The sequence below is a fragment of the Moschus berezovskii genome, chromosome 6, assembly GCF_049115385.1.
Source record: "Moschus berezovskii isolate FMDL1 chromosome 6, NW_MosBer_1.0, whole genome shotgun sequence".
Classification (NCBI taxonomy): Eukaryota; Metazoa; Chordata; class Mammalia; order Artiodactyla; family Moschidae; genus Moschus; species Moschus berezovskii.
In genome coordinates this window covers 77,090,826-77,116,837 of record NC_142465.1, presented here as the reverse complement: position 1 = coordinate 77,116,837, position 26,012 = coordinate 77,090,826, and the positions used below count along the sequence as shown (strand labels likewise).

Genomic DNA, 26,012 nt, shown 5'->3' with positions numbered 1-26,012 from the left:
TCCATCTGCCAGAGAACTGTTGTAGTAAATATGCAGTCAAAGAAGTCCAGGAAGTGAATGGTGCTCTCTTCTGCACTGGCTGGTCCCTGTAGGGTAAGGTGAGGGGTAAGAGAGAGATATGTACGTGCTCAGTTGCATCAGACTCTTTGCAACTCCATGGACTGTAACCTGCTAGGGTCCTCTGTCCATGAGATTTTCCTAGGCAAGAATACTGGAGTGGGTTGCCATTTTTCCTTCTCCAGGTTAGGTGAGGTGGTGATGCTGAAAACCCGGCCTCTGTGCTGAATCAAATCTCAGAGACAGAGTTTGGTGTGCCATGGAAAAGAATAGCTTTATTGCTTTGCCAGCCAAAGGTGACACACAGCGGGCTCATGCATATCAAATCGGTGTGTCCCAACCCAGAGGGATTTGGTGAGGAGCTCTACAGCAGTGGTTCAAAGGCAGAGTTGCTAATAAGGAGCAGAGTGTGTATAGGGCCTGCACTCCTTTAATCTGGCCTCACGTGGTCTCCTGATGAGTGTCTCTGGTTCACGGATGAAGAATGCTAAAACCTACCATTGTTGCAGTGGTAGAGAATCCGCCTGCCCATGCAAGAGACGTGGGTTTGATCTCTGGGTCGGGAAGATCCCCTGGAGAAGGAAAGGCCAATCCACTTCAGTATTCTTGCCTGGAAAATTCTATGGACAGAGGAGCGTGGTAGGCTGCAGTCCATGGGGTCACAAAGAGTCAGCACTACTGAGCACATGTGTATGATGACCTTTTGTTGGGAGCTTTGGTTCTGTAAAGAACTCAAAGGTATAGTTATGTGTATCCCTTGAGGTGGAACCAGGACCCTGCCCCAAGGCTGCAGGATTGTTTCTTGACTGCTTCTTGCTTGTCTCCCTTCCCTGATTAGCAATTGTTCAGATTTGCTCTTTGAAACTCAGGGAAGCTCATGGAGGCTGGAATCTATTCCCTACAAACAAGAAATGGGAGAAACGGAAAGGCTTCTGTGCCCAGGAGCCCCACAGAGTCCTGCTTGGTTTCAGTGGGAGGCCAGCTTTGGGTATTAACTAGTTGTTTACTAAGTGTTTGAGTACAGGCATCTTAAACAGTAGGGTGGGCTTGAATCACCTGGAATCTTGTTAAAATGCAGATTCTGATTTAGGGCTGGGATGGGGCCTGAGATTCTGCATTTCTACTGTTACTGCTGGTTCAGGGACCACACTTTGAGTTGAGATGGCGAAGTATATAACTTCTGTCTCAGCTACTGGTAGAAGACTAGGATTCTTTGCCCTTAGGGGTTTTGGTCTGATACAGAGAGATTGATGCACAGGAAGTGACTTGAAAACAATTATGTGATCAGGAAATGTGCTTTTGACACCTATTGGGATTTAGAAAAAAAGGGAAGGAATGCCTTCAAGCCTGGACTTGCTGGAGAGGTTCCAGAGAACAGCAATGACTTGAAAGTCCTCCTGAGGTTCAGCAGAGGAGGAAGGACATTGCAGGTTCTGGGGCTGTGTGTGAGAGGATGGCTTGGGTATAGACAGGAGATGGGGGTGTCATACCAGCAATGGTATGAATAATGGTAATAGCCAAGCTAACATCAGTCGGCTGCCTATCTGCTGTGTGTGTGGGGGGGCGGGGTGTGTGTGTGTTTGCTCAGTCATATCCAACTCTTTGCAAATCCATGGACTGTAGCCCTCCAGGCTCCTCTGTCTGTGGGGTTTCCCAGGCAAGAATACTGGAGTGGATCACCATTTCCTATTCCAGGGGATCGTCCCAACCCAGAGATCGAACCTGCGTCTCCTGCATTGGCAGATAGATTCTATATCACCGAGCCACCTGGCTTCCTCTCTGCTACAGGACCTGTATTATAAGCTCAGTGAAAGACAATTCTTTGCCTACTTACTACAGGGTGACAATGCTTGACTCCCAGGATTCGGTCAGTCTTTTAGTGAGGCAGATTAGTGGCCCTTATCTGCTACATGTCTGTAGGATCAGTTTTTGGATCCTAAGTGATTCCATTGGATTTTGACCATTGAATTCCTAGATTTTTTTTTTCAAGGTTACTTAGATTTTTATTCCCTCTTCATGTGCAGTGTTTCTGGAAAATCTGCACATCTTGAACACCCATGAAGAATCATTTCTAATATCCATGATACTAATTAAAGGACAGCCTCTGGTGCTGATGAGAGATGGCTGAACGCAGCAGTGTTTGGAATGTAAGCCTCTGACTGGTCTTTTGAGTGGTAACCAGCCAACCATGGAGGGTATATTCCCAACTGGCATCCTACAGATGTTAACTGACTGCCCCTAGCATGTAAAGAAAGAGTAAGACATATACTACACTGTCCGCACAGAGGTATTTTGAATCACAAGCAATGCAACAAGAAGTCATGGTGATTTAAGTTTTTAAATATTTTTAAATGATAGAAGCAATGTGTGCACCTTATATACTATTTAGGAAAAATATGTGTTCATATTTGTTGAAATTACCCATATGCTATACCCAGAGATAACTTTCAGCACATACCTTTTTCATGTCTATAGCTACGATAGTATTTATACATTTATAAACAGTTTATCACATTGGATGAAGGCCTTTGCAATCACATTTTATGTTCAACTTTGAATCCTGCTTTTCTGGCTTAACAGATTATGATCATTTTTCTGGCACATACAGTATATTTTATAGATTTGAATTTCATTGGTTAAGACAGATGGGAGAAGACAAATGGGGTAGATACTTAGGAGGAGTGTTGGCAAAGGAACTGGATGTTGGATTTGAGAGAGGGCCATTTAAACATGACTCTTAGACACCTGGGTTAATAAGCGAGGCCTTCTCCCTTCCCCCAGGCAAGAACAGTTTAGAGACTGGTTTTCTAGTTAATACATGAACATTTGCACATGCTTGGGATGTAATTTGCAGCCCACCTCCGGTTTTTTCCTTACTTTCTTCTTCTTGTGTTGATTCCAGTATTAACTTCCTGGAGGAACCTCTGATATAAATTGAGATTTTTCTTTAAAATGTGTTTTTAGTGCACTGAGGTGTCATTTAAAAGTCAAATTCATGAAGGAATATTTTTTACCTGCTGGGTTTAATTTCAGATGCCAGTGTTATCATAAAATGCAAACCACCCTAGACTTGGTTTTAAAACTTTGTACAAATTGTGCCAGTTGAAATTAACTTCTGCAGATGGAGAGAGGAGAGGACGAAAATAAGTGTTATAAAGAGTCTTAAAAAATGTTATTTAAATATTAATGTCACTTGAGTTCCGCTCCATATATGTTCTATCTTTTCCCTAAAGTATAAACTTTTCTATAGCTTTCCAATTATATTTTTGTCTATTTAACTTTTGTGTGTGTGTGTGGAATGGGAGCAAACAATGGTGATATGTTTGACCCTGGGAAAGAAAATAATCATAAGATTCAAGATGAAGGATTTAGGTTTGATCAGAAGGAAAATGCCCCCTGGTAGAGTTGATAGAATGAATTATTTAAGGAGAGCAAAGCTTGAGGTGTCTCTGCCCCAGATGTGTGTAACCTTTGGCGAGTTAATTCATCTTTCTGGATTTTAGTATTCTCATCCATAAAATGGGGAGGAAAAATAGTATTAATACCTACCTCAGGTTGTTTTGAGAGTTAAACAGGTGAAAAACATAGGAAAGGTTTTGACAGATAATAAGTACTATTTACTGTTGGTTTTCTTTACTGTTAAGTGAACTGTAAAAAAAGAAATGAAAAAGGTGATTTTAATATAATGGTACCACCTGAAGGGGACTTCCCTGGTGGCTCAGTGGTAAAGAATCCGCCTGCCAATGCAGGAGACACAGGTTCAATCCCTGGGTCAGGAAGATCCCCTGGAGAAGGCAATGGCAAACCACTGCAGCATTCTTGCCAGGGAAATCCCATGGACAGAGGAGCCTGGCAGGCTGCTGTCCAGGGGGTCGCAAAGAGTCAGACATGACTGAGCAACTAAACAATGACACCCACCTGAAGGAGAATTGAGTAGGCAGGTGTTTCAGGTTTAACACACCCCTGTGGAATGTCAGGCAAGACCTATTGGTTGAGATCTATTTTTTTTAAACCAAATTCTATGGGGGCGGGGGAGAGTGGCCATGTGGAGGGATAATAATAAAAGTAAGGCTGCTCTTTGGCATTTTGGAAGGGGGTTAGGGTCACTTCTGCCAGGTGCTTGATCATTTTGCTAGTCACTTATTCTAGAGCGTTCTCATTTAAGATTCATAACCACCCTCCCCGACAGAAGATGTTGCTTATCTTATAGAGGAAGAAAATGAAGCTTCCCCAGAGAAGAGGGGGCTTCCCCCATGGCACTAATGGTGAAGAACCCGCCTGCTAATTCAGGGGACGTTAGAGACACAGGTTTGATCCCTGGGTCGGGAAGATCCCTTGGAGGAGGGCATGGCAACCCACTCCAGTATTCTTGCCTGGAGAATCAATCCCACGTACAGAGGAGCCTGGTGGCTACAGTCCATAGGGTCAGAAAGAGTCAAACATGACTCAAGTGACTTAGCACACAATGCACAGAGAAGAGGGACTTGCTAAGGTCACGGCTCTTCAGGTGTGGCACTCAGGTTTGCATCCAGATCTTTCTAACTGCACGGCCTCCACCAACACTCCCTCTTCCTGAGAGATCCTCAGCATATCTGCCATCCTCCTTCTTAGTGACTAGCGGAATCTGTATGTAGGGTTTGTTTCCTGTGCTTCAGAATGTAAAACTTCCCTAAGAGTCAACATTCTTCTTGTTTAAAGAGATTTTGCTTTTTCAGGTTTTACTTTCTCATCCACACCCTCTAGCCCTGCGGTCTTTGATCTGTTTCTAGAAAGAGCCGTTCAGGAAATCCCATCAGAGTGGTCGCAGAAGAAAGCTTGGCCTTAACAGCTGAGATTGACTCCATCAGGCGCTCATTGCCAGCACCTTGCCTGACACAGACTCCTGAAGCTTGAGAGGGCCGCCTTTGGTTAGGATCCAGTTTCTGTTTATTTGTTCAGCAGACAATCAGCGAGCCCTGCAGGTGACAGGCAGTAGGTTAAGTCTTAGTGAGTGTGAGGTGAGTCGGAGGGGACCTTTGCCCCATAGGGTTTAAGGGACATATCCAAGGGAGCATTCAAATCAGCTCTTCCATGGCCATCCCTTCCTTAGGAATCTGCAGGCTTTTGTACCTGTCCGCCCTATGTCCATGTGGACTTTTCACTTCCAGCCAGTGTGTGACGTCTGTGTTAGGACCTGGGAGGAGATGAGACTGTATGATCTGCTGGTTTTTACATTTTTTTTTTATAAGTCATGTGCCTTCCTGGTCAAGTATTCGGGTGAAAGATCCTGGGCCTCTAGTCCATCTGAATCGACCTTCTGCCTCTTCCTTGGTCCTCTCTCTGCCAGCCTTCTGTGTGGTCTACGGTTGTCCCTCTGCAGGCTGGTTGTAGGTTGTCTGTCTTCTCCTCTCCGACCTGTTCCTGTTTGAATTGTTTCATGCTTTTCTGGACATCTTCCCTGTGAAAGGGGTAAAACTATAAAGACAGCCCCTGTGGAATGTTTCTAGGTTTTCCACAGTGATTGAGGTGCAGCCTCCCAACCATGATCTTGGGGTGTCTCCAGTCTCCTTTCCCTTGAGTGTGTTGTTCATCAGCCTGATGGGCCTTCTGCATTTCTCTCTGCTGGAACATGGGGACTGTTCTGCCTTCTTGACCGAACACGGATGGATCAGCTTCATTGATTCATGAAAATCCCAGTCGTCACATTCTTGGGGTTCCTGTTGTTGGTCTTTCTTGTTAGACTGTGCTCTTTAGAGCCAGCCCTTGTTCTGCTCATTTTTGAAAATGCAGCCCTTGTTTAGTGCTTGGTACTTACAAGATGTTTACTAGGTGCTCTTTTTAATAAGTGTTAATCCAGGCTTCGAAACTCACCTGTGTCCTTGTCTGTGTATATATGCATGAGAGAGAGACAGAAACAAAGTGGGGGGTGTCTGTTACAGTTCATTTCATCCTGCATTTGTTTATTTGTAAAGAACTCTTTTAGAGGTTTGACAGAAAACAACAAAATTCTGTAAAGCGATTATCCTTCAATTAAAAAATAAATAAAAACAAGAAAAAAAAGAACTCTTGCAGTTTGGGTAGCCTGCAAGACTGCAGCATCATCTCTTGGGATGAAGTTGTGGATGAGCCGAACCACTCTCAGGATCTGCAGGATATTTCTCTTCTGCAATTTGCATCCATCGACAGTGCTAAGAACTCAGCCCTTCCTCTTTGCTCTTCCTTCCAGAAAGTATTATGAGGGAGGCTGAGGACGCCACGCTCGGGGCAGAGACACGGCGCTGGGATTAGGGACTGCCACTTCTGAGAGGATGCTGGGGGTCTGCAGAGGGAGACGGAAATTCCTGGCTGCTTCGTTGACTCTGCTCTGCATCCCAGCCATCACCTGGCTTTACCTGTTTGCCGGGAGCTTTGAAGGTAAGAAGGAAGCTTTCCCACAGGGAGCAGGGTGGAGGGAAGAAGGAACACTGGCTGCCCTGGAGTCCCCGGAACAAGCTCCAAGTCTTCTAATCCCAACTTCTCATTCCATAGAACAGTGGAATATTGATGCCCCATCACAGGGAAAGATATGCCTAGGTTTGGGTCTTCCCAGGTGGCGATAGTGGTAAAGAACCCACCTGCCAATGCAGGAGACATAAGAGACATGGCTTCATTTTCCTGGGTTAGGAAGATCCCCTGGAGGAGGGCATGGCAACCCACTCCAGTATCCATACCTGGAAAATCCCACGGACAGAGGAGCCTGGTGGGCTACAGTCCATAGGGTCGCAAAGAGTCAGACACGACTAAAGCTACTTAGCATGCATGCACACAGGAAACTGAAGGGAGTCTGTGATGGGAGGAGAGAAAGGTAAATACAAAGATAAAAATAAGGTGCCTCTGGATGCAGCAGTATAGTGGAGGTTACACAAATGTCAGATACCAGCTTTGTAGGCTGATCGCTGTGTTGATAATGGGAAAAAGGTTGGATCCTGCAGGGATTACTTCATGCAGTTTATGGAGTCAAATGTTTCATGCATTCTTTCATCTGTTCATTCACTTATCTGTTCGGCCAGCATTTTGCAACTGTTTAACATCTGTGCTAAACTAGGTGCTGGGAATCCGGTGATAACAGATCTGAACCTTCAGAGTGTCATGGAGGAGACAGGTTAACTCGTGATTGCTGTACATTGCTGTACATGGTAACTCCTTAGGATGAGGCAAGCTCACGGGGCTGGGAGATAGGGGGGTCAGAGCTATCAGGTGGGCTGGTCGTAGAAGATGAGTGATGATGCTGATGAGCTGAGTACAGGGGTCAGCAAAGGAGACGCCCTTCCTGATAACAAACACTCCTCCTTGCCACTTTCCTGAAATCCATTGAAGAGATGCATGTGCCACCCTTCTAGCCAGGAGTTTCTAATGCAATACGATGCTCTGCGTATGAAAGATGCTTTTCTAAGCTTCAGGGAGGGAAGGAATGGCCGTATTGAAGAACCTACTTTCTTTATATTTACCCCCAAACTTGACTTAAAAAGTTTATATATACATCTCCAGTGAAAATCTGTCTCCAAAAAGTCACTACTGTGTTTTTAAACACTTCCTTTATGCATAATTTTATTGACTGCTCAAGGCTACCTTTTAATTACGAGTTCTACTTCACTTTCTGAGATTTGCCCTGAATTTGCTTGACTGAATATCAACGAGCTGGAACTCTATGCCTTCAGAAAAGGGAAGGGCCCAGTACCACACCCTGTCCCTTTCCTGTCCCCAGATCTCCCTGGAGTGGTAGATAGAGCTTTCACCTAAGCATCTAGATAGAGTGGACTAAGCCGTGGATGGTTAAGTTTTGGTAAAGGGATAAGAGGGAGGATGGTATGAGTTTTTATTGGCAGTAGAAATAAGTAGAAGGAAGCATTCTCCAGGGATGATGAAAGGAACCCTGTGAAAGAAAGCCAAGAACGTTAGTGCTGGTACAGGTTTAATACATTGAAATGTTGACTTTGACAGTATAACTAGACTGGTAATCATATTATAGCAGCAATAATGATAATGACAACAACATACACAGTAATATTCTGAGCATTTCTACATGCCTGGCATTGTTGTGAGGATTTAACATGTTAACTCCTCCTTTACAATAATCCTGTGTGGTGGGCTCCAATGAGGAGGTCTAGGAAGATCAGCTGTGGTGATATAACCTGGGACCCAAAGCCAGTCAAGATGGGGCCTGGGCTTATTGGACTTGAGAGCAGGAGGTTTTAACTGCAATTGCATGTTGTGGACTAGGCTTCAGTGAGGGTAGACTTTGGGTGGGGAAATGGGGCCCTGACAAGGTGTCACATGACCTTTCTGGATGTGTATGAGGGAAGCTGTACAATTTTGATTTCTGCTCATTGGTAGAAACCCAGCTCCAAATGCTTTTGGCAAAGAGGGAATTTGGTGACTAATGAAACTAATGACTTCAAAGGGAACATTTGGCTTCAGGTAGGGTTGGGTCCAGGGGCTCCAATGATATTTTTGTAGCTCTGTCTCCCTACTTTGTTTTGCTCTACTTTTCCCTGCTGGAGTTCTTTTCAGTATAGCTGTTCCTCTCCAGTGAAAACTTTGACCAACAATTTATTCTCGCCAGTCCCTTGTAGAAAGAGGGGGATTCCTCCCCATAATTCTCCAGCATCGTCTTTCGTTAGAGTACCTCTGGTCCCTCTTGGTCTGGAGAGCAATCACTGTGATTGGGGAAGGTAGATGAGGGCAACTCTGAGCTCTGTGGCTATTTCTAGACCAGAGTTCCCTGAAGCATGTGAAGTGAGACTGGGGAGGGGTGGTCCCTAAAGGCACATGGTGCAATTCCCCAAAGAGGGGAAACTAAAAGTTGATCTGGGTTGTGGAGAACTCAGATCTGTCTGTACTTAGTGATGTCAACTTGGGTTGATATCAACTTGAAGGTCTCTTTGCAGCATCATGCTCTCTAGTCCAGCTCTGGCTGATGGAGTGACTGTGCCCATGGACTTTTATTAGACTGGCAGATAGATTGCATTAAATAGGGGTTGGATGATCCAGATACAAAAAAGATCTTCATGACCCAGATAATCACGATGGTGTGATCACTCACCTAGAGCCAGACATCCTGGAATGTGAAGTCAAGTGGGCCTTAGGAAGCATCACTACAAACAAAGTTAGTGGAAGTGATGGAATTCCAGTTGAGCTATTCCTAAAAGATAATGCTGTGAAAGTGTTGCACTCAATATGCCAGCAAATTTGGAAAACTCAGTAGTGGTCACAGGACTGGAAAAGTTCACTTTTCATTCCAATCCCAAAGAAAGGCAATGCCAAAGAATGCTCAAACTATTGTGCAATTGCACTTACATGCTAGTAAAGTCATGGTCAAAATTCTCTAAGCCAGGCTTCAACAATACATGAACTGTGAACTTCCAGATGTTCAAGCTGGTTTTAGAAAAGGCAGAGGAACCAGAGATCAAATTGCCAACATCCGCTGGATCATCGAAAAAGCAAGAGAGTTCCAGAAAAACATCTACTTCTGCATTATTGACTATGCCAAAACCTTTGACTGTGTGGATCACAACAAACTGTGGAAAATTCTGTAAGAGATGAGAATACCAGACCACCTGACCTGCCTCTTGAGAAACCTGTATGCAGATCAGGAAGCAACAGTTAGAACTGGACATGGAACAACAGAATGGTTTCAAATAGAAAAAGGAGTTAAGTCAAGGCTGTATATTGTCACCCTGCTTATTTAACTTATATGCAGTGTACATCATGTGAAATGCTGGGCTGGATGAAGCACAAGCTAGAATCAAGATTGCTGGGAGAAATATCAATAACCTCAGATATGCAGATGACACCACCCTTGTGGCAGAAAATGAAGAAGTACTAAAGAGCCTCTTGATGAAAGTGAAAGAGGAGAGTGAAAAAGCTAACTTAAAACTCAACCTTCAGAAAACTAAGATCATGGCATCTGGTCCCATCACTTCATGGCAAATAGATAGGGAAACAGTGGAAACAGTGGCTGACTTTACTTTGGGGGCTCCAAAATCACTGCAGATGGTGATTGCAGCCATGAAATTGAAAGACCCTTACTCCTTGGAAGGAAAGTTATGACCAACCTAGACAGCATATTAAAACGCAGAGACAATACTTTGCCAACAAAGGTCAGTCTAGTCAAGGCTATGATTTTTCCAGTGGTCATGTATGGATGTGAGAGTTGGACTGTGAAGAAAGCTGAGCGCCGAAGAATTGATGCTTTTGAACTGTGGTGTTGGAGAAGACTCTTGAGAGTCCCTTGGACTGCAAGGAGATCCAGCCAGTCCATCCTGAAGGAAATCAGGCCTGAATATTCACTGGAAGGACTGATGCTGAAGCTAAAACTCCAATCCTTTGGCCACCTGATGCTAAGAGCTGACTCATTTGAAAAGACCCTGATGCTGGGAAAGATTGAAGGCAGGAGGAGGGGAAAACAGGATGAGATGGTTGAATGGCATCACCGACTCAATGGACCTTAATTTGAGTAGGCTCTGGGAGTTGGTGATGGACAGGGAGGCCTGGCGTGCTATAGTCCATGGGGTCACAAAGAGTCGGACATGACTGAGCAACTGAACTAACTGATCTGGATACATTAACAGAAGCAAGACCTAGGTTTGATCCCTGAGTCAGGAAGACCCCCTGGAGAAGGGAATGGCAACCCACTCCAGTACTGTTGCCTAGAGAATTCAATGGACAGAGGAGCCTGGTGGGCTACAGTCCATGGGGTTGCAAAGAGTTGGACATGATTGAAGTAGACACTTTCACTTTCTCCCTAGGAGCTTGAAGGTGACACATTTATTTTGCCAGGTATCAGTTAGTCCATAGCCGGACTAACTGCATTTATTTCTGGATGCTACACTTTGAGAGAAATCTAGATAAGTCAGCACATTTAGGAGAATCTAGGTGAATGACAGTGCCATCTCAAACCTTATTTTGTATGAAATAGCGGAAAGAATGGGGCTGTTTACCTTGGAGAAGCATAGGCTCCAGGTATATGTGACCAGCTTCAGCAAACAGTCAAAGAGCCACCATCTGAAAGAGAGATTGGGCTTACTCTGACAGCCCCTGAATCTATGGAGGGATGTGGCAGGGAGCCAGATGTCAAGATCATCATAATAAGGGTCATTCTGTCCAGTGCTGGGATGAGCGGCCCTGGGAGGGAGGGATGAGAGGTGTGCAGACAGAAGGGTGATCCTCAGGGAAGTTGCACAGGGGGACCTGCCTGCCCGGTCCTGACCCAGAGATCCTGAGACTCTAGAAAAGCCTGAATGTTTATTCAGAAACAAAAATTTCCTCCTTGGAGTTCCTGCCAGTTGCCACAGGCATCAGTACACTTCTAAAAGGGCCTGCAGAGACATTCTTTTCATTGTAGTTAAACATAACAACTTTGCAATCCATTTATTGACACCCTTGAGTTTTCTGTCTTGAGGCAGGTGGAACCATAAATAAGGGACAGAGTTGCTGCCTGAATTTGGACTTTATGTGGGTTTATTTATTTCTCAACCCTGTCTAATTTTGATAGATGATCTCCCGAGAGCAGAGCCTAGAACACTTCCTGAGATGTGGGTGCCTTTAGATAGAATATGATTTTGGAGTCAGATTACACACAACATCATGATATATTGAGAGAGCAAGGGATGGAGTCAGGGTCTCAGACTATAAAATCAACTCAGAGTAGCTGGTGATTTGGGGCATAATCATGCTTCTCTTCTCCTTCTGCTTGAAATGATGTTATAAAAGTGAAGCTCACCTATTGGGGCACAACATTCTACATGTTTATGATTCTAAGCATCAGATGCGAATGAGTTGGAAATGACCAGAATCTTCTCCAGGTAATAGGAAATAGGACAGGAGGAGGAAAAAGTCTTACTGTGATTTGCTCTGGAGTGTGGGCTTCCCAGATGGTGCTAGTGGTAAAGAACCTGCCTGCCAGTGGAAGAGATCTAAGAAACATGGTTTGATTCCTGAGTCGGGAGGATCCCCTGGAGGAGGGCAAGGCAACCCACTCCAGTATTCTTGCCTGGAGAAACCCATGGACAGAGGAGCCCGGCAAACTACTATGCATAGGGTGGCAAAGAGTCGGACACAACCAAAGCAGCTTAGCACATGCGCACAAATAGATCCAGGATCAGTGCATAAAAGTTATAGGGAAGCTGGTGTTTTCTTAATCTAAAAAAGAACACCTCTTCTAACACCTTTGCCAGGTGTTAGAATTCACAATTTGGGAAAGCATTGAAATCGTTCCTGGAGCTGTTTGTCAAAGGCCAGGTCACCACTGGTTAAGGATGCCCATCAGGGGATGCTTTTGCTGATGACTTAATCCCCAAATTCCTAACCACGACTGACTCCATGTCTTCCCACACCCTGTGTTCCTCTACTGTCTGGGTTAACATCCCCGGCTGCCCATGCTGCAGGCTTTAAGCTTTGGAGCCTTTGCTCTCTTCCTTTTTCATTCCCTTGGCTGCCACATCCTGTCCCATCTGATCCTGGCCTCGTGCAGCCGTGTCTTTTGTTTCCCCCACTTTCAGCAGCTCTGAGGCACTGGCTCTGCTGTCCACGTTCATCCTTTGGGGTCAGGTCTGGTGCAGCAGCCGGCTCCTACCTCCACCCTTGGTCACAGCACCTCACTGCTCCTCATCTGCCCTCCAGCCCCATGTCCTCACAGCCTCCTTGCATTCCTGCCCAGCCACGCTAGACTTCCCTCCGTGCTCTGTGTCCTCTGAGTTTTGCATATGCTGTTCCTTCCCCTCCCGTCTGTACTTGGCTGACTTAGAATCTCCTGTCTCAGCATAAGCAGGAGAGCTCCTCACCCTTAACTAGGCTGGCTTCCTCTGCTCCACCCCCCACTCCCAGCTCCTCGTCCTTTCCCCTCCCTCATACTCAGGACACTTCGTCTTTCTTGTGCTTGGAATTGCTGTCTTCTCTACTGACTGTATTTCTCTATTGACTGTATTTTGTCATCTGATGACATTTTTGATGTATTTTGGTCATCTGATATGAACCGACGACTCATTGGAAAAGTCCCTGTTGCCGGGAAAGATTGAGGGCAGACGGAGAAGAGGGCATCAGAGAAGGAGACAGCTGATGGCATCACCGATGCAATGAACATGAACTTGGTCAGACTCTGGGAGATGGTGAGGGACTGGGAGGTCTGGCGTGCTGCGGTCCATGAGGTTCCAAAGAGTCTGACACGACTGGGCAATTGAACAGCAACTATTGACTATAAGCATCAGGAGGCAAGTGGTTTACCCTGTTCATTCTTCCGTCTCCAGCACCTACTATGTGCCAGGAGAGCTGTTTGCTGAGTGCATGAATGAGTGAAGGAGTGTGCGCTCTTCAGGCTTTGCATGTCGCCGGCTCTTTTGGTTGCCTCCTGATTCCCGGCAGCCTCCTTGTCAGGGCACTGGGGTCTTTCGCGGGCTTTCTCTCTCAGACTGTCGTTTCTGTCTTCACTCAGGTGAGGCCGCCTCACCGACCACCGTGAGAAACCCCGTCTTCACTTTTCACTCTTTGCTCTTTCTGCCCAGGATGTCTTTTCCCACCACCCTTCCTCCCAGCCTGCGCCTCTGGTGCCCCTCTTCACTGTCACTTTCTCCTAATGTCTGATCCTGTCTTGAAACTTCTGTGACAAAACTCACCAAGGGATATTTTGCTTGCGTGGAGTATTTTCTAGCCACTTGTGTGTGAGATTCTTGAGACAACAGACTCTTTTACTGATCATCACATCCCCAAAGCCTGGGCATCACTCTGCTCGGTTCTTTGTAAATGTCGCCTGGAAACGATTCTGCTATTAAGGGCAGCAGGAGCCCATGTGGCTTCCCAGTTGGTTCTAGGGGTAAAGAACCTGCCTCCAGTGCAAGAAACATGAGGCATGGGTTTGATCCCTGGGTTGGGAAGATCCCCTCGAGAAGGAAATGGCAACCCACTCCAGTTTTCTTGCCTGGAGAATTCCTTAGACAGAGGAGCCTGGGAGGCTACAGTCCATAGGGTCATCAAGAGTCAGACATGACTGAATCAACTTAGCACGTACGCACACACATAGGAGCCTGTGTAGACAAGGGCTTCTCCTGGTGCTCTGAGCATCTCTGATTTTGAGACCTCAGGATATGGCACTGGACACCTCACTTGCCTTCTGGTTGAGATGTTAATTCTGGGACTTGACTGGTTCTGCTTAAACACATCTCTGTTTGAATTTAGATTCTGCCTGTTATTTTCTGCCAGAATCGCCTTTTCTCATGGGCATGGGAGTGGTTCTTTCTTTTCTGCCCATCAAGGAGATGGTGTTCAGCTGCTATTGAGTTATCAGCAGGTGGAGAAGGGTGCTTTTCAGTCACTCAGATTACGGTTCACACATGGTGCCCTCCGAGCATTTATTACCAGCTCTGCGCAGGCACTTCTGTGGTCACGGGAGGCGGGCCAGTGAGGATTGCGGGTGTTATTTAAAAGCAGACGCTTTCAGAGATGTAGCATCTAGAACATTTAAAAGCAGTACCGTGAATGGGCACAGGATATTAACTCCTGGTTGATTGCAGCCGGCACCCACGTTTGTCATTCCTGAAGCCTCCCCGCACTGTTCATGCACTGTTTATCAACACAAGCTCCTCCTGAAATGAATGGTTTGCAAGTCGTTACTGTAAATTTCAACAGGAGAAAATGAGGTCCTTGCATTTGACCGTTTTGAAGAGTTGCAGTGAGAACCAAGGAGTTGTAAGCTAAAGCATTTTCCTTGTTTTTTCGTTATGGGGGACCATGGGGCACATGAACAGTGCAGTAGGGGAGGTGGGGGCTTGTCCAAACATAACTGCTTGCCCAGCCCCACATTGCCTTGCCCCATCCCTCAGCCTGGACCCTGATGCAGGAGGTTTGTGAATTTCAGACAAGGTGCTAGTGGGTAATTTGCTGAAGGTTTCATTAGCCTCCGAGGCTAGGCTGTGTGGCAGCCAAACCATTTTGCCTTCCTGCCAATGGCCCCGATGTATCACTTAATAAGGATATTATGAGGTATAAGATCATAGGATGCTGAATGAGAAATGAAATGGCAAGTGTAATATAAAAGTTTTATTGATTAAAAAAAAGTCAGAAATGAAGGGCTTTTCTAGCCAGGGCTTAATAGCATTAGTGCTGAGCTTAAGCAAAAGTCTGCAAAGGATGAGAATATGCAAGTGAGAAAGCTGCAAGTGGTGCCCTGGGCACAGGACACGGTGGGGCTGTGTGTGTCAGCAGTTCTTACCTCAGGCCAAAAAGCATCTCTTCAGGGTCTTGAAATCTGAAAGTGCAGCCCAAGTCTATCGAGGTCCACGATTTTATCTGATTGTGAGATGGTTGCTAAGGCGACCTCTACTTTTCCTACACCCAGCTTTTAACCTTAAAATACTATCAGTGGTCCTGCTGGGGTGGAGAAAATGACCGTGAAGTGTCAGTTGGCTGCATCTCCTGGAAGAGCTCACAGCAAGAGTCTTGGGTGAGGCGTCAGGAAACCTGGTTTCCACGAGCCCCAGCAGCCCCTTGTATTAGTTTCTTGTGGCTTCTGTAGTGTGTTACCACAGATGTAGTGGCTTCAAACACAGATTTGCCGTCTTACACTTTCAGAGGTCAGAAATCCAAAATAAGTTTCATTGGCCTGAAGCCAAGATGCTACCAGGGCTGGTTCTTTCTGCCCCCAGAGAGAAACCATTTCCTGGCCTCATTCGTCTTCTGGAGGCTGCCGTTTTCCTTGGCTTGTGGCTTCCTCCATCTCCAAGGCCAGAGGGGTAGCATCTTCAGATTATTCTGACTGTGACCTCTGCTTCTGTGGTCACATCTCTTTCTCCAATTGTGACCCTCCTGCCTCCCTCTTAGAAGGACCCTTGTGATTATGTTGAGAACCTGGATAATCCAGGATAATTGTCCAATCTTAGAATCCTTAATCTAATCACTTCCACCAAGTCCTTGTTGCCATGTACAGTAACATAGTCATAGGTCATGGGGATTGAGATGTGCACGTAACTGGGGAACCATTATGTGGTCCTCCATACCTCTCCCCTGCAGTCCTACATGCCTGCATCCCTTCCATCTTCTTGTTCTTTAGAGACAAAGCAAAGGGGTGTTGTACCATCTGCTTTCTCATAAAGACATCTTATCCTGCTCTAGGAGTTTTGACTTCAATCATTTGGATATGTGAATGTCTAGCTGGACTTAGCGCTTATGAAAAAGGGCATTGTATTTAGACGTGTTTGCCTGTTCAATTTTGACCCTAATACTTTGTCTGTAATAGGTGCTTCATCAGTAACTGGTGATAGGTTAAGGTTTTCTGAAATGAAAGGCCCAGAACTTTTGCTCTTCAAGGGTTCTGGTCTGAAAATGATTTTTTTTAGTTTCAGATACCAATTTAACAAAAGGAGGGGGATTTCATCAACCTATTGATGGTTGAGTACATCAATTTTAAGTAAATGAGAGCCATTTGGGTAACTATTTGGGCTGCTCTTCGTATTATCACCTAAACCTATCACCTACCTAAATCAGCCATCTACCAAAGAGAAAGGTGTCTATATCATCACAAAAGATGAGTAAGAGGAGGTTTACACGGGTGTGTGTAAATGCCTGTCCACCGTAAAAATAAACACATCAATAGTGGCATATTTATATTGTGAAATATAGCAGAGCAATGAAAATCTACTCACGGTGTTGAGCAAAAGAAGCCAGACACAAAAGAACAAATACTGTATGATTTCAATTATATGGGCAAACAGTCAGCCTTAGGGGTAGAGATGACACTGGGGCAGGACTCGAAGGTTTTGTGTGCTGGCAAGAACTGAATTTACTTTTTAACCTCTGATTATACAGGTGTGTTCACTCTGACAGTTCATCCAGTTTTTCATTGATTTATTTTCCGGTATGTGGGTGTGTGTGTGTGTTTTAAACCTATGCTGCTGCTGCTGCTGCTAAGTCACTTCAGTCGTGTCCGACTCTGTGTGACCCCATAGACAGAAGCCCACCAGGCTCCCCCGTCCCTGGGATTCTCCAGGCAAGAACACAGGAGTGGGTTGCCATTTCCTTCTCCAATGTGTGAAAGTGAAAAGTGAAAGTGAAGTCGCTCAGTCGTGTCCGACCCTTAGCGACCCCACGGACTGCAGCCTACCAGGCTCCTCCATCCATGGGATTTTCTAGGCAAGAGTACTGGAGTGGCTTGCCATTGCCTTCTCCGTAAACCTATGCAGGCTTTGTTAAATAAGTACCTGAATTTGAAGAGATGGTGTGGATCTTGCATTCTTTTCGGATGAGAGGGATTTTATTAACTTTTGCGATTTACGAATCTATGTCACTGTTTAATTTTGAAATTCAAATGCTTTTCAAGCATGGGACTTTTCTTTGGGGATAGATGTTTAACATTTCGTGCAACCACATTTCCATTTTTCCTTCGTGCTGTACCTCATCGTTTGGACACATATTCTCCCTGTGGGAGTCTGATCACAGCTCTGACTTCAAGTTCTGAAATTTGCTCATAAAACCCTAATTCTGAAAGAGTGTTTTTATCCATTTGCAACAAGACCAGTATTCCTACCCGAATTCTGGCAATAACATAGCTCCAATTAATATTAAAATGGTATTATTTCATATCAAGGACACCAAACCACGTTGGATAAATGGTCTTATCTGCTTTAGTCAACAAAAATGCATCTTTATAAAGCCCTGGTGCCTGGAAAAGAAGACTTTTATTGTATTATAGGGGATAGAAAACATGAAAAGTCTATGTACTATTTAAACTATAACCATAATGGAAGCAATAGCAATAGTTTCTGTTTGTGTGTTAGCTGCTCAGTTGTGTCCAACTCTGTGTGACCCCCATGGACTATAGCCCGCCAAGCTCCTCTATCCATGGAATTCTCCACGCAGGAACACTGTTTCTGTTTATCGCTTGTTAAAACAAATTGGCTGCCTCTTGCCTGCAGGTGTATTGGATTTGGCTTGCTGAGAGCTTTTACCATTTTGGAATTTGTTACTAATAGTTAAATTTGGAGATGGCACTTAACAATCATGATTTCTGGCCTAAGTAATAAAATGGAAAGATTGAGCAAATTGGACCCACATTGCACAGCATCCATTGACTGGAGCCTAGTGCTGTTCCTTTGCGTAGTGCATGGATGCGTCAGTTTGCCATGCTGCCCACCCTCCATGTTTGTCCCTATGTCATTCTATGCACAGAGCCAAACTGAGAAGAAAGAGCCCCTGGTCTGTGCTAATGTCGCTTATTGACCCCCAGCTGGCTCAGATTAACTTTGGACTTTGGGCTTACTGTCTGCCATGTGCTGTGCTAGGTATTTTACATACATAATCTCATTTATTTCTCCAAACACTTTCACACCTTCCCATTTTATAGACGAGGAAACAGGCTTTGGGATGTTTAGTTCTTTGGCCAAGCTCATCTAGCCAGTGGGTAATGGAACCAGCTTTGGAACCCAGGCCGTGCCTGTAAAGGCGCTGCAAACTGCTCCCCCAGCAACTTGTAGATACAGAAACAACTGGTAGATGGGCATGTTGACTTTAAAATCTCAAGTTCTAGACAAGGACAAGACAAACCCTGTGATGAGGGAACAGGGCCATCTTAGACGAGAAGGCAGACCATGTTCTGTGGCTGGCAATATTATTATAAGCCAATAATCAGAAAATTCAATCAGACCTTCAGTGCAATTTGCATTTTGTCTCTGCCATAGACTCATACAATTGAGAGCACAGCAGGAATCATCTAGGCAGGCTTAGAACCCAGACCGATCAGACCTTTGAAAACTACCCAAGGACTTTAGAGCAAGGGCTGGTGGTGGAGGGGAGGTGTCCATAAATGACAGGTGATACTTAAATCAGTGATGACAAGTTGCTTAATATCACTGCTGATCAGTTTCCCTTCCACGAGAAGGGGAATGTACTATGTAGCTCATACAGGTGTTAACAGGGTAGAGTTGGGTACATGATATTGAATGGCAGTGAGTATGAGTTTTCTCCCCCTCTCGAATTTTCCTGCAGTGTTGGAAAGTTATTGTGCGTGCATGCTCAGGTGCTCAGTCATGTCCAACTCTTCGCAGCCTCATGGACTGTAGCCCTCCAGGTTCCTCTGTCTGTGGGATTTACCAGGCAAGAATACAAGAGTGGGTTGCCATTTCCTTCTCCAGGGGATCTTCCTGACCCAGGGATAAACCTGTGTCTCCTGCATTGGCAGGCGGATTCTTTACCACTGAACCACCTGGGAAGCCTCAAGGTCATTCTGGGAAAGATGCAGAAGATCACCCACCTGGTATGAATAAGGCTCATTGAGGCACCTGAGGTCTACAGCATGTGACCTAATGAACTAAACACACAGCCTCGGTCGGTGGTATAATTGGAACCACCGCTCAGGTGTGTTGCATTTGGCCTGCTGACTGCTTTTATGTCATTTTGGAATTTGTTATTAGCAGTTAAAAACTTTGGAGATGGCACATAAAAAATCATGATTTCTGGATTTCCTTAATAAAATGAAAAGACCTGATCTCACTGCTTGATATCCATGTCTTCATTAACATTTTTAGTGAAGGCAAGAGTGAATGTCCATTTATTTGTGTCTTATCCATCTATATTTCCAGGCATTTTGCAGTTAGACAGCAGAAGGTTAGGTGGGAGGAGACAGGGAGACTCTTGAGACGTAGTATATGTGTGTGCTCATTTGCTGCAGTTGTGTCCGACTCTTTTCGACCCTATTGACTATATCCTCCCAGGCTCAGCCATGGTCATAAATGCACCCACATCTAACTGTGGACCCAGCAGCTATGTTTGGAGAAAATTATTTCACACACATTTAAAGAGTCACAAAGAGGAAAGGACCATCCTCTGATGCAAAGTGAAATCACTTTTCTATCTGAAGATTTTTCTGAGGGGGCTGTAGCTGAGTCAGCACACTTTGAATCCCCAAACCTCCCCTTAAATGCTGTGTGTCCTTAATAGAGTGACTTAACCTCTCTGAACTCAAATGGTTTTCTCCAACGTCGGAAGTACTGCTTCCTATTGAATAGGGGTTTTCTATCCTGATCTTCCCTGTAGCTCAGATGGTAGAGAATCTGCAATGCAGAAGACCTGGGTTTGATTCCTGGGTCAGGAAGATCCTCTGGAGAAGAGAATGGCAATCTACTCCAGTATTCTTGCCTAGAGAATCCCACGGATAGGAGCCTGACAGGCTACAGTTTGTGGGGTTGCAAAGAGTCGGACATGGCTGAGCGACTAACACTGCTGCTGCAGATGAAAAGGAGCCCGCTGTGCCTAGCATAGATTTTTAGCGTCACTTTGTGTTCAGCCAGGTTCTGTGTGCTGACTATGTGTCTGAAGCAAATTGTTTAAGGACTAGAGAGTTAAGTGTTAAGATTACACTATTTGGAAGAACCCTGACAATGCCAGATTCCTTCTCTTTCTAGAGTGGGATGTTCAGACAGTGGGCATTTGTCATTTTTGCCCCAGCAGAGGGCACCCTATGCCCCGTCTCCTGTCCATCATGAATTCTGTTGATACAAGAGCCAGTGCTGGGGTTGAAGCTTGCACTGGTGCCTCGGAAGGAAGTTGCTGCATTGCACCAATAGTAGCAATTTGGGGTCTGTATCCAGGGTGGTGTTGAACAGGAGCTCTCCCATATACATTTAAATAATCCTCCCACTACCCCATCAGGGAGTGGGGATCTTCCATTTCCGAGATGAGGTGATCGAACTTCAGAACCCTTAGGTGACTCCTCCAAGGTGGTTCATTCCTTCAACTAACACCGTCAGACACTATTTTAGGATGTTAGGTACAGAGCTGTGAATTACAGAAGCATGCCCCCTTTTCTCATGCAGCTCACTATCTAGGGCAGAAAGAGATGATTCATAAATTCATAGTCTGCTAAGTGGTGATTCACACCGCAGAAAGAAAGCAGGGGAGCTTTGGTGAAGAAGGTGTTTTTGATAGGATGGTCTGGACAGGGGCTCTCCAGTGATGTTTAAGCAGAGTCAAGCAGAAATTGAGGGCTTCCCAGGAGGTGCTAGTGGTAAAGAACCTGCCTACCAGTGCTGCTGCTGCTGCTAAGTCACTTCAGTCGTGTCCGACTCTGTGTGACCCCATAGACGGAAGCCCACCAGGCTCCCCCATCCCTGGGACTCTCCAGGCAAGAACACTGGAGTGGGTTGCCATTTCCTTCTCCAATGCATGAAAGTGAAAAGTGAAAGTGAAGTCGCTCAGTCATGTCCAGGAGATGTAAGAAATGCAGGTTCGTTCCCTGGGTCGGGAACCCTGGAGGAGGGCATGGCAACCCACTCCAGTATTCTTTCCTGGAGAATCTCATGGACAGAGGAACCTGGGGGACTGCAGATCCATAGGAGTCAGACATGACTCAATTGACTTAGCACACATGCATGCAGGCAGACATAAAGAGGCACAGCATTTCAGCCAGAAGAGGATAGCTGGATGTATAGAGGGCTTGGTGCCTTTGCAGAAAAGCAGGGAGCAACCAGGGTTGCTGGAGGGAAGGAAGAGGAGAGGGCAGGGTAAAGCCAGGAAAGGTGGGAGGACCCTCTTCACAGGCTTTGTGACCGGGTCTCAGGACCTATATTCTGACTCCTCTTTCCTCATCCTGTCTCCTCTTTGGGAAGCTTATTCCTTGCAATCTGGACTTGCCTTTGGCTGCTTGCCTAGGAGAGCATTTCCTCCTCCAGCCTGGAAAGAGGTCACCTGGCTCTCTGGTTCCAGAATTGCCAGATAAGAATCACCTGGGCAGGACTTTCCTGGTGTTGCAGTGGCTCAGAATCTACCTGCCAGTGCAGGGGACTCAGGTTTAAACCCTGGCCCGGGAAGATCCCACATGCCATGGGGAAACTAAGCCCTGCTGCCACAACTACTGAGCCCGTGCTCCACAAGAGAAGCAGCCGCGATGAGAAGCCCGGGCTCGCTGCAGCTATTTATAGAGAAAGCCCGTGCAACAGCCAAGACCCAGTGCAGCCAAAATGAAATAAATTAAAAAAGTCACCTGGGCGTCTGTCAAACATGCAGACACTCAGCCCACCCTGGAGCAGTACTTAGGAAAAACACAGCATCAGGGCCCTGTGCTGGGTCTGCTAAACCGGAGTCTACAGGGGAGGTGCCCGGGTATCTGCATTTTTAGCAAGGACCCCAGGTGATCCTTACCTTCTGGCCAGCTTGGGAAGTTTAACCTGGATCAGCTGAAACCCCTGGGTGGGTGATCTTTCTACTCTCCTCAGGCCCCAGCCTCCAGGGCTTGGGTTTAATAAGGTGGAATCAGGCTGGTGATGACAGCATTGATGGAGGGCCTGCTGTTTGTCTCACAAAGCGGCTTTGTTGCCTTCGGCGTTTAAGTCTGAGTCCTCACACCAGGCTCCTGAAGACGATGTTATTATCCTCAGCCAGTCTATCATTTGTGCCTCTGTTAATCCCTCGTGAGGAATTGCAACTCTCTTACATAACTTACTTCCTTTTCAGAGTTGTCGTGTAGACCTAATAATGTGCATTACTTAGAAAAGTGCTTGGTGCATAATGAACTCTGGATAAATTGTCATTAGTACTTACTCTGATTTCTACACCCTTCAGATAGCGAGGCCTTGCCTTTCTGTAGTCATCTCCGAATCCTTAGTCTTTGGCCCAATACCTGAAATAAAGTAGATGCTTAATAGGCATTGAAGTGCCAGAGATGAGGATAATATTAGCTGTTCTTTGCTGCTACTGCTAAGTCACTTCAGTCGTGTCCGACTCTGTGCAACCCCATAGACGGAAGCCCACCAGGCTCCCCCCGTCCCTGGGATTCTCCAGGCAAGAACACTGGAGTGGGTTGCCATTTCCTTCTCCAATGTGTGAAAGTGAAAAGTGAAACTGAAGTCGCTCAGTCGTGTCCAACCCTCAGCGACCCCATGGACTGCAGCCCACCAGGCTCCTCCATCCATGGGATTTTCTAGGCAAGAGTACTGGAGTGGCTTGCCATTGCCTTCTCCGTAGCTGCTCTTTATGGAGCATTTAATCTTTGACTTGTATTAATTTGTGTGTCCTTCAGAAGTGCTCTACATAAGGCAGTTACTGATAGTCCCATTTTGCAGATGAGGAATACGAGGCACAGGAAAGTTCAATAATCGGCTCAAGTTTCCAGAGCTAGTAAGTGGTAGTTAAAATTTAACCCGTGCATACCTAGAACAATCAAATTCATAGAGTCATAAAGTACACTGGTACATGCCAGGGTCCCCAGGGATGGGGTGGGGAGAGGGGATGGGGAGTTAGTATTTAATGTGGACAGAGTTTCAGTTTAAGAAGGTGAAAAATCCGGGAGATGAATGATGGTGAGAGTTGCAAACAATGTGAATGTACTTAGTGCCACTGAACTGTACAGTAAAATATGGTTGAAAAAGTATGTTTTATATTATGTGACTTTTACCACAATAGAAAAAAAGCATTAAAAAAAGAAAACCCCACAGCCGTGTTCACTGATATCTCTCCAAGGTTTTGTTTACCTCTTAAATTGACATAACGTTTTAAAAAAACAGTAGATTTTTTTTTTTTTTTTCCTGCACTGTGTCTTCATTGTTGTGTGCAGGCTTTCTCTGGTTGTGGCAAGCCGGGGCTACTGTCTAGTTGCGGTGCATGTGCTTCTCGTTGTGGCTTCTCTTGTTGCAGAGCACAGGCTCTAGGTGCATCGGCTTCAGTGGTTGCAGCCTGCAGGCTCAATAGTTGCAGCACTTGGTCTCTAGAGAGAGCATAGGCTCAGTAGTTGTGGCTCAAAGGCTTAGTTGCCCCTTAGCATCTTCCAGGACCAGGGATCAAACCCATTCTACTGAAATGGCAGGCAGATTCTTATCCACTGGTCCACCAGTGAAGTCCTTAAATTGACATTATTGATCTTCCTCTTTGCTAAGTAAAATTCTTTCCTCTTGGGAATAGCTGGTCATTGCCGAGTATAACCTTCACACATACTTGAAAAAGGCACTAGATTCAAACTTGTGCAGGCTCAGTGAACTCAGTTGTGTTCACCTTTCTGACTTCTCAAAGCATGCCTTTTACTTGCTTGCCTGTGACCTGGTGGCTGGTTGGACGCAGTCCTCGGGGACAGGTGAGGGTCAGCCCATCCCGAGCATTAAGGTAACTGGGCCCTCGCCTTCCCTTCCAAGGAGCTGTTACTGTGGTTTGTGGTCCCCAGGATGCTTGCCTGGCTTGCTCCAGAGAGACCTGGGGGCAGTTAGGGTCCCAGGACTCCTCGAGTCAGCAGTCCAGAAATGACCGCAGACACCTTCGTACCTGGAGAGGCAGGGCGCCCCCGGGGCTGGTTCCAGGGTGGCTGTGAGGGAGACTGGTGTGGAGCCAGAGGAGCAGCTCACACACCACTTCCTCTCATGTTTTAGGTAAATGCTTGAGTGAGTGGCAGGAAGGGGCGGGTAGTAAGCGTCTCTGGGAGCAAGTATTCATGAGATTTTTCTGTTTCTCTCTCACCAGTCTCTCGGCTTAGAGAGTCCTGCTCTGATGCCTGTCTGAGCAGAAAGGAGTCTGCTTTTCCCTTTGGTCCACTCCTCTGCCCCAAATAATCTCTGCCTTGCTTTCCAGATCCTTCAGGGACACGCAGTGATCAGAAAGAGACCCTGGAATTGTTTGTTTTCTCCATTTCCTCTCATTTCCATTCCCACGTGGCATCTCTGGCCTCCTGTTGGCTCTGAGGCAGTTCTGCCGTTCTTGTCCTTACTGTTGCGTTCGGTTCAGGCGCTCAGTCTTGTCTGACTCTTCGTGACCCCATGGACTGCAGCCTATTAGGCTTCCCTGTCCATCACCAACTCCCGGCACTTGCTCAAACTCACGTCTATCAAGTTGGTGATGCCATCCAACTATCTCAGCCTCTGTCGTCCCCTTCTCCTCCTGCCTTCAATCTTCCCCAGCATCAGGGTCTTTTTCAGTGAGTCAGTTCACATCAGGTGGCCAAAGTATTGGAAATTTAGCATCAGTCCTTCCAATGAATATTCAGGACTGATTTCCTTTAGGATTGACTGGTTTGATCTCCTTGCTGTTCAAGGGATTCTCAAGAGTCTTCTCCAAAATCACAGTTCAATAGCATCAACTCTTCAGTGCTCATCTTTCTTTATAGTCCAACTCTCACGTCCATACATGACTACTGGAAAATCAAATCATAGCTTTGACTGGATGGACCTTTGTTGGCAAAGTAACGTCTCTGCTTTTTAATATGGTGTCTAGGTTGGTCATAGCTTTTCTTCCAAGGAGTACGTATCTTTTAATTTCATGGCTGCAGTCAACATCTGCTGTGATTTTGGAGGATCTTAACATTGGTCAGCATCTGCTCTGAGCACTGTTCTCAGCCACTGTCTCCATCATCCCCTTCTTGTAGATCACGTGCAGGAACCTCCCCTGGTCACAGAGCCAGTGCGTGCAGATCTGGCTTGTCAGACTCGGAGCCCTGCTCTTAACTGCTGATGCTCAGCCTCCTGCTTCCCTCCCCGTCACCTGTCCCTCTTCCTTTCTGTTCTGATCAGTAGCCTGCATGGAGTTCTTCTCTCTTCTGAGCACCGTACCAGTCATTAGGTACCAGAAGTTAGAGATTTAGACACAGGAGTGAAACAGCCTGAGTGAAAGGGAAATTCAAGTGTCCCAAGTGTTCTGAGCTTCTCCAGTGCCTGTCAGAGAGGAACATCACCTCCCAGGAGTGAGGACAGCAGGTCAGAGTTGGGAAGGACATGGCTTTGCAGCCAGAAAGCTTTGGGTTTGAGACCGGTCTGTGCCATGCATGTAGCAGCTGTGTGACCCCAGGCGTGTCTCTTCCCTTTTCTAAGCCTCTGTTTTCTCACATATAAATGGAAACTACCCTATCTCCCATCCAGATTTATTGAAGGTCTCATCATTGATTTAGGCAGGCAGCTGATGTATATTGGACTCTCCGTAAATTCCTGCTCCTTGTTTTATTGCATTTATTTTTGATGAGGTCATTTATCGATGAACTTCAGATC

General features: G+C 45.9%; 1 protein-coding gene across 6 annotated transcripts in view; it reads left to right on the top strand.

Moving 5' to 3' along the window:
- LARGE1 (LARGE xylosyl- and glucuronyltransferase 1) overlaps nt 1-26,012 on the top strand; it is a 612,983-nt gene that overhangs the window by 154,187 nt on the left and 432,784 nt on the right. For all 6 annotated transcript variants that reach the window (XM_055396700.2, XM_088837172.1, XM_055396699.2 and 3 more), the window contains exon 2: nt 6,263-6,450. In XM_055396700.2, coding sequence (XP_055252675.1) covers nt 6,345-6,450 — 106 coding nt within the window. In that variant the 5' untranslated portion in view covers nt 6,263-6,344. The remainder of the gene's footprint in view (nt 1-6,262; nt 6,451-26,012) is intronic.